General features: G+C 56.9%; 1 protein-coding gene across 3 annotated transcripts; it reads right to left on the bottom strand.

Moving 5' to 3' along the window:
* Window positions 1-100: 100 nt before the first annotated feature.
* Window positions 101-8,352, bottom strand: MINDY2 (MINDY lysine 48 deubiquitinase 2). Of its 3 annotated transcripts, none has more exons than XM_077317964.1 (9): window positions 7,793-8,334; window positions 7,397-7,454; window positions 6,897-6,961; window positions 5,829-5,987; window positions 5,519-5,621; window positions 4,687-4,829; window positions 3,685-3,858; window positions 3,115-3,318; window positions 101-1,010 (listed from the first exon to the last, which is right to left on the bottom strand). In XM_077317964.1, exons 1-9 carry the CDS (start codon window positions 8,231-8,233, stop codon window positions 810-812), a joined length of 1,548 nt encoding a protein of 515 aa, XP_077174079.1. In that variant the 5' UTR covers window positions 8,234-8,334; the 3' UTR covers window positions 101-809. The 3 variants fall into 3 exon arrangements, with proteins under 3 accessions (XP_077174079.1, XP_077174081.1, XP_077174080.1); XM_077317965.1 differs by lacking the exon at window positions 101-1,010 and adding an exon at window positions 1,377-2,960 and having other exon boundaries at window positions 7,793-8,325; XM_077317966.1 differs by lacking the exons at window positions 4,687-4,829; window positions 5,519-5,621 and having other exon boundaries at window positions 7,793-8,352.

Genomic DNA, 8,352 nt, shown 5'->3' with positions numbered 1-8,352 from the left:
TGGGGGCAGAAGTAAAACCGAGCTGTAAAGGCCCTAAAGCAACTCCCCCCCCCTTTTTTTTTTTTGCTGCGTCTTTTGTTGAATAGTCAGCGAGTCATCAGAAGTTAAACTGTTTTTTTATTACATGAGGAAGTCACTTTGAAACTGTTAAAAATTATAAATATAAAAAACCAAAAACTTGAGAATGGCAACAGTTATCCTATCAAGACAGCCACAGGATCCAACTGCAGGACCCATACCGGGGGGGCAGGGGGGCAGACCAGTGGGGAACGAGCTGCAACTGGGGGCAGGAGGCTGCCTCGGAGCCAGCACTGAAGGAGCCTCAAGACCAAGGGGGGGCCTGGCTCCCCTAGCACCAGCCTCCTTGCCCGGAGGAGGAGGAGGGGCCGCTTGGTACGCGGGGGGGGGCCTGCTCCAGGCTGCCTTCGGGGCCAGCAGAGGCGGAAGGACCCCTGGCAGCAGGAGCAGCAGTCCCCCCCCCCTCCCGCACAGCTTGGGGAGGGTGGTCGGGGGAGACGCAAGAAGCCGGACTACTCAAGCATTCGAGGGGGGGGGGGGTAGTGGTGGGTTTTTTTGCTTGCCTTCCTTTTAAAAGCAACACCTTACACGCAGAAGTGCCTTTTAAATATAAAATTACAAAAAAGTATTTGGCAGTGTTTAAGTGGCAGTCGTTTTGTACACAGCCAGGGCGGGAGCGCGCTCTTCGGGCCTCCTCTTTCCGAAGCACAGGAGAAAGGGCCTTCGGGGAACAAGGCCTCCCCTGTGGCGTGTTCTACCCATCGCACCTGAGTAACAGCACGGGTTTGTACTCACACGCGCGCACACACACACACAAAAGGGAACCAGGCCTTGCCGTCTAGCAGAGTAGGGCTTCTGGAAGGGGCCGCAGTTGTCTTTTCTTGCCTGTGTGAGCTGCAGCGGAGAAAGCGTCCCGGTCCTGCAGGAAGACTCCCGAGATTTAGGCTCCCTCTCTCTCGCTGGGGTGGGGCTTCCTGTGCTATTTGGGGGGCCTGGGGAAGGGGGAGTAAGAGGTTGCAAAGAAAAAAAACGTTTTTGGTTCAGATCTATTGGACCCCCCAAAATCAAGGCCCCACAGAGCTCTCTGCTCACCAGGATAGCAGAATATTCCCCCACCCACACACCCAAAAAAAAAAAAAAAAGCAGAAGCTGATCAGATTCTCTGCTCTCTAATTAGCAGAGTAAAAAAAAAGAATATTCAGAAAATAGCCGTTGGGGGTGGCGGGTGGCTGGCTCTGTTTATGCTGGACGCCCACCCTTAATACTGGGGCCCTCTGCTGACTCTGAAAGCAGCATTGGGAGGGCTTTGACTTCTAGTCCTGGTGGACTAGGAGCTCCTTCTGCAGCTACAGCAGCCCGTCCTGGTGCTCCGGTGGTTCAGGAGCCCTGCAGCTGCCCTGCCAGGGGGATGCAACGGCCTGTAGCTTCACTGAGACCAGCCTGAGACCCACCTCGCCTGGCATGTCACAGTCCCCCAGGCAGCTTGCACCAAGGCTCAAGTAAACAAACATTTGTGCCTTTTTGTTTTGCCGAGAGGTTTGCACACCACTTACAGGTCAAGAACAAAGGTAAGAGAAAGGAGCACTCTCCCTGAAACCACTGCGGGGAAATGCAGGTGAGGAAGAAGATACCTGGAAAGGTTTAAGAGATACTCTTTACATATCGAAGGTCTGACTTGATACAACGTCAACGGTTTCCGCTCTGAGGGAAGCTGTGCTGCTTGCGCTGCCCCTCTGATGGCACATCTGACAGGGTTTTCGGGGTCCCAGGTAAGGGGCAGGTGAAGGCAAGGCTTCGTCTGTCTTCTCCCATCTTGATTGAAGCCTGGCCGAGCGTCCAGCCCATGGGATGGCTCAGGGGCCTTGAGGCCTGGGGCGGCCTCTCCGTTCCAGAACGCCTTCGGCCAAGCGCGGGACCTGAGTCATCAGAAGACGGGCTGTTCTTGCGGGTTAACCGGGCTCTGCTCCCACGGGGACGAATCAGGTTCAACAAGAATTCTGTCCTAACATGATTGCCTTTCAAGAACCAGCGTCTGTCCGTCCACCCAGCAAGGGTGCCTGCCAAGGCTCAAGGCTGACGGGCCGGCCAAGCAGGCCTGGCCCTGGGTGCTGCTCTCTGAGGAGGCGGGGGGAGGGGGAGCACGCTTATCCACCTACAGTACACGTGATAAGGCATACGAGCAACCCCCCGCTGCCCGCCCGGGCGAAGGTACTTCTGGAGAAAAGGCAAGGAGCTAGTGCTTGTGGCCCTGCCGGTTTCTCCTGGGGAGGGAGGTCAGGAAGGAGCAGGTTGGCCCTGGCCTCACTCACAGGGAAGCAGGAATGGAGGGGAGGGGAGGGGAGGGGGGGCTCAGTTTTCCTGGCTTCCTTCACTCCATGACACTTAATTCTCAGTCACCTTCAGCCCCCCCCCTCCACAGACACACACACAGACACACACACACACAGACAGTGCACCAACGCAGGGCAAGCCTGGGCTGGGAGGGGCCGCAGCCCGCCCAGAGAGCACATGAGGGGTCGGCAGGCTGCCCCCGTGTGCTTCTTTTGTACTGAGGCGCAGGCTCTGGCCGAAGCCCGCTGGGAAAACCCATTTCTGCCTCCTTCCATCGCCGGGACAAGAAGGAGCTCACTGGCAAACGTGTCCTTGCAGTGCTAAACCGGCACCAAGTGGAGAGCCCCTCCGCCGGGGGGCCGCGTGGCCAGTGTTCTTCCCCTGCTTCAGAGGCGTGGGGGGCCTCAGCGACCTCCCGTGGAAAGCCAGCGTGCGGGCGACGGCCTCTGCGGGGCGGCCCGTGGGGCTGACGAGGAACAAGAATCCCCCCTCCGCTGTTATAGAATGGCACAGCTGTTCTTCTCCTTCTCTTTCTCCCGAGGATCTTTGCGCTTCCGGTCGCTGCCCCCAGATTGTCTGCCCGGCGTCGGAGAGGCACCTCCCGGCGGTTGCTGGAGAGGAGAACGCAGCCAGGCTGCACTAGCAATGCCAGCTCCCAGGAGTGGCCCCACGGTGCCCAACACCCGGGCCTCCGAACGCCCCCCAGCCACGTCCACCTCCCCCCCTGCGCCACCGCGCCGGGGACTGGGGGATGGGATGGCGCACCTGGAGCTGAGCGGCCTCTGCCTCTGCCTCTGCCGCCTCTGCGGCTGCTTGTTCTTGCTCCTGGTAGAACTGCGAGGCCCGCCGGTCCTCCTCTTCCTGGAGCTTCTTGGCCAGCTCGAGGTCGCTGAGTCCTTCCGGGATCTGCTCCCAGTTGATGTCTTGGCTTTGCTGCTCTTGTTGCAGGGACAGGGCCATCAGGTAGTCCTAGGAGGGGCAGCGCACGTCACCCAACGCTCCCCCCGCCAACAGGGCCACTCGCAGGGAGGGCTCAGCTGGCCGGGAGGCTCCGGTTTCCACTTCCGCAGCACAGCAAGTGGGGCGGGACCAACCCCTGGACAGCTTTGCCGAGACCAGGATTATTGAGCAGCCCCCCCCCCCCCCCCAGGTCAAGCCCAGCCTTGTGTTTGGACTCAGCAGGTCACACGAACCGCCTTTCCTTTAAACCACAAATAGAACCTACTTCACTGCCCTCAACTATTCTGTTTCCAGAGGAAGAAATGGGGTCCCGGGGGGGGGGGAGAGAAAACCTCAGGCTCCAGCCCAACCCCAGCACAAGATCCCAAGGCTTACCTGGTCGATCTGATCTTGCTGCCCCCTGTATACCGTTTCTGGGTCTGACGGCGGCCGCAGGTGGAATTCGGAGTCACAGAAATTCCCATCCCCATCCACGTTGTGTAAACTTTCCCAAACTACTTTCTCTTCCGTGAGGAACCCTTGATCTGTCACCAAAAGGTAAAGCTGACCCTACATGGAAAGAGAGGGTTTTTTTTTTAAACTGCTGGGGATGACTTTGGAAGCAGAGACAGCGAGCCCCAGGAAGCCCACGCTGGCATTCTGCGCCGGGGGGCCTCCCCAGCCTGGCTCTCCCCAGCCCACACCAGAAGGAGCTTCGGCTTCAAAGATGGGTCACTTGGCAAGATCAGGCCGCAAGCCATGCATGCACTCGCTATTCTAGGCTTAACCCAGTAAACTTCACATGTCCGCTTCGAAAGCCACCAAGGAATTACATGTGCAAGCATTACACCAACAAAACAACGGAGCCAAGTTAACAGTCAGCAATGTCAGCAACACAGTTAGGAATCTGGGTGAAGAGGACAGAGTTTCCACCCCGTGAGGGTGGAAAGGGCTCCCTTCCCTCGGAGCCTCTGGCAGAATCTGGCAGAAGACCCAGGGACAGGAAGCGGACAGAGGGCATGATGGCAAACAGGCCATTCAACCCCCTGAGGATTTCACCAGCTACACATTTCGGGACAAGGTTCTTACAAGACCGATCGCCAGGAAGCCTTTAAGCCCAAAGCAGTGCTCATGATTCTCGGGCATGTTCGGAAAACCATTTTAAAGACAGAGGAAGGAGGACACCAGCAGAGGAAGCCTTAGGTGGGCCTCCTGGCCCCTGTTCAGCTAGATATGTGATAGAAAGGAGCACGAGAGATGCCACGGGGCTTTCTAGGCAGAACTGGGACACCAACAACGCCCCTCGTCCCAAGACCAGGAGGAGGCCTCAGGCCCCCGAGCATCAAATCAACCAATGTACTCTGACCAACATGACAAAAACTATTTACAGCCAGATACCTTATGTTTCGTCATGGTGCTAAAGTGGTTGTTTCTAAAGAACACACATAGCTCTCCTTCTTGAACTGTGGAAGTTAACTCACATAATCCGTGGTAGGTCAACTGAGTGGCTGTGTTGTTTAGAAACTGCTCTGCCACAATACCTGCGAAGACAAAAACACTGTGTCCGCACACACTAAGCACTACGTTAGGGGTCACTAGATGGAAGTTAAACACCCATTGCCGTGAGCTGGGTGGCACAGCCTAGCCCAACCTTATCAAGATCTTGGAGGTTAAGTGGGTTCAGCCCTGGTTGGTGTTTGAATGGGAGACCACCATGGGAGTCCAGCGTGCCTGCGCCAGGCAGGCCTTGGCAAACCACCTCTGAATGCCTCTTGCCTTGGGGCTGCCAGAAGTCAGCTGTGATTTCATGGCACCTTCCTCCACAACAAAACTCCCAACATTCAGGTCTACAACAAAGCCAGAGGGCCGCAGCAAACGCCACAAGTGCAATGGGTGGGCAGGCCCAAGTCTTGGCGAGAGCAGGAAGTAGGCGGCAGTTCCAGGACTCTGCTTTGTGGCACAATAAAAGGAATTAATTCACAAACTTCTTCGGATTTGGCCTGTCAACGCAAATCAGCACAAGCTGACTAAGAGGAAGAGCACTAAAAGGAAATATCTGGGGGAATTTACGGCCACTTCACTGCCACGTAGCTGGGAATTCCATGTCTCTTGTTAGTCTCAAAGGTGCTATGGGACTTGCGTCTAGGTGCTACACAGAGCAGACTGGAATAATTCTCATGACGCTTAGCGGCACCAGCACCGGTTCCGACCAAACAAGCCCTTCACCCACCTTCGTCAACTAGCTCGCTCTTGTCCGACTGCTTGCAACATATTATTTTCTCCACCAGCTGATTGTAGCTGCAGTTGCCAACCGCTTTCACAATGTCCGCAATCTGAAAAGGGAGCCAGGCTTTGACTGACATGTCTCTATCTTATTCCGAGACAATGACATTCTAGCGCTGCCGCTATATGCCGCTCTAGCTCATAAAAGCGGGCACTGCTGGCACGCAAGTGGAAAAGTGGAAATGGCACGGACAGCTTTTCTGATACGGAGCAGAGAGCGGGACAGGACCACATCAGCACACCCTGCGCTTCCTTACTTGAGGGTCCACCAGCCACCCGTGGTAGAGCGGAATATCCAGAAGGTCAAACACGATGCATTCCGGGGTGTATTCAAAGACCCGCACGCCGGTGAACCTCACGTTGACGTCCAGGCCTGTCTGAAGCTTGTGCAGGATTGCCATTGCATCACTCATATTCTGCCCAAAAAATATACGGGGGAGGGAATACGCATCACTGTCTGCATCAGGCCTCCTCAATCAGGATTTTAAAAGCATCACAGTAAAACCTTATTAGCACTGGACTCCGAATGCTACTGGAGGACAATTTAAACTGCCAAGAGCCACCACCAGGGCACGAGGAAAATATACGCTCCATCTCCGGTGGGTTAATTTTTACCAAGCTTCACTTATAAGCGCCCAGATCAATTGCAGTAACCGTTATTTCTAACACATATTGGTAATTCTCAGAAGCTTCCAGGAGTCCTTGGTAAGTAAGCCCACCTCCTAACACACAGGTTGGTGTTAACAAATACCACGGTAGACTGGCTGATGCCCAGAACAAAAGAACTGCCTCTGAGATCATGACTTACTAACGATATTTTATTGGAGGATTAAGCCCCTTCCTGGTCGTCTGAAAGGCAAACAGCTTGTGTAGGAAATGCATGGAAATAAAACGATGAAGAAAATCTGCCCCAAAGCCTTAAATCAAACTGCAGAAATTGCTGGGTCCAACAAGAGAGAGGAAAGGGGGGCTTGCCCAGCTTCCTTGCTGACCGCCCCTCACAGAGTGGAAAGCGACCTCTCTTCCTTGGTGCGACAAGAAGATCTGGTAGAATTCAGAGGATCCCACTGGAGGTGAAGAGCAGTGTGCTTAGATTACGCCACCTGCTCCTCAGAAAACTAACCAGGCAACTTCCGGGAGTCCAACGCAACATCTCATACTTTCTGCACAGGAAAAGGTTCTGTTTCAACTCAGGGGGCGTCCCCTGCCAATGAAGACTCACTCTGAATCAGGTGCCACAGAGGCCTGAATTAGCGAACTAAAGCAACTGTATCCAGTTCACTCCTAGGAAACATCACTTCCTCTTGAGGAGAACCTGTTATTACCTGCTCGTAGTTTAGTCGCTGTATTTCCGAAATCTCTTTCGGTTTTGCATCAAGGATGTAATCTCCTGAAAGAGAACAGACTCAATTGAAACCTGCATCGCCTCAGCTCCAAGAGGGCTGTTATAAGAAACCTTGAGACTTTGGGGGGGGGGGAATCAGACCTGAGCTGTCACCGGGAATTAAGTGAGTCCTGCTCCATGGCACACCAGGCCAGCTGCTGCTATACAAGCCCCAGAGGCGCTGAGCAGCCCTGCAGCAGCGCTTCCAAGAGGGAGAAGCCAGCACCCTGAGGGGGAGTTATTGGCATTCCCAGCATATGGCATTTCCTCCACGGTAAGAAACACCGCTCCACAAGGGGGGGGGGGATATCAGCATTTCCAAATAACCTTAAGATTATTGGACCCCGGCTTGACCCACAGGCTACAGAAGAACTGGGAGGGGGGAAGAAGTCACTGCCCATTCTGATCCCAGGTCCCACACCGAGGGCCGTCAGGGCTCACCTAGATATTCCATCAACTGTTCGGCGGTTATGATTTCCATCATTGGTGGCAGCTTCACCTGGAAAAGAAGGCAGACCCCTCAGCCGACGGAACAGGAAGAGGCCCAAGCAGTACGTTTCCAGTCCATATCACAAAGGCGTGAAAGGAGAATCGAGGCTATTTTCAGCAGGAGAGCTGCTTCCAAATCCCTCTGCCGATGAACTCGGGGTCCAACGGCTTCTTTCAGTCAGTCAGTCACCGGGGCTGGTCTCTGCAGAGGAAGGGCTCCCCCCCCCCGCACCCGCCGCCTGCCCCCTTCGAGGGGCCATGGGGGGGGGGGTCTGAGCCGGGTGTGGGGCCTGAGCATGAGCCTTTGCACCCCCCCCCGTCCCCCGTCCCCCCATCCCCGGCCCTGACCTTCCAGGCGAGCAGGAGGGCGTTCATGATGGCCAGGAGCGGGCAGGGCCCGTTCTCGTTCTGGGTGACGACGGGCGTGTTCTGCTCCTTCCAGCGCACCCACTTGAGGTGGTAGAGAGACTGGCCCGGGAAGCGCTCCTTGGGGACCGGCCCCGACCCCGACCCCGACACGCACCCCGCCGGGGAGGAGGGCCCGGCCGGCGACGACGCCTCCGCCTCCTCCTCGCGGCGGGAAGGGGACGAGGACGACGAGCCCGAGGAGGAGGCGGCGGCGGCGGCGGCAGCGGCGGAGGACGAGGAGGAGGAGGACGAGGAGGAGGGAAGGCGCCGCCGCCCGCCCGCCGCCTCCGCCGCCTCGTTGCCCTCCTGGAGGTCGGCCCGCTCAGGGCCCAGCCCGCCGCCGCCGCCGCCGCCCCCCGCCACGCAGGCCGGGCTCGCCATGCCCGCCGCTCACAGGCCCCGCCGCCGCCGCCCAGGCCCCGGCCAGCGCCGCCACCGCCCCTCCTGCGCCGCCATGACAGGCAGCCCGGGCACCCACGGCGCAGGCGCGGCAGGGGCGG

The sequence above is a fragment of the Paroedura picta genome, chromosome 18, assembly GCF_049243985.1.
Source record: "Paroedura picta isolate Pp20150507F chromosome 18, Ppicta_v3.0, whole genome shotgun sequence".
NCBI classification, from domain to species: Eukaryota; Metazoa; Chordata; class Lepidosauria; order Squamata; family Gekkonidae; genus Paroedura; species Paroedura picta.
Note: the sequence above shows the minus strand (reverse complement) of the source record. Positions and strands in the feature narration are given on the sequence as shown.

What these genes read in the sequence shown, in the direction of transcription:
- MINDY2 (XM_077317964.1), bottom strand. Translation starts at nt 8,233, where the DNA reads ATGGCGAGCCCGGCCTGCGTGGCGGGGGGCGGCGGCGGCGGCGGCGGG. An exon ending in GGTGGCTGGTGGACCCTCAA is followed by an intron (nt 5,622 to 5,828) that starts GTAAGGAAGCGC and finishes CTCCCTTTTCAG; the next exon opens with ATTGCGGACATTGTGAAAGC. An exon ending in CAGAGGCCGCTCAGCTCCAG is followed by an intron (nt 1,011 to 3,114) that starts GTGCGCCATCCC and finishes CCCCTTCCCCAG; the next exon opens with GCCCCCCAAATAGCACAGGA.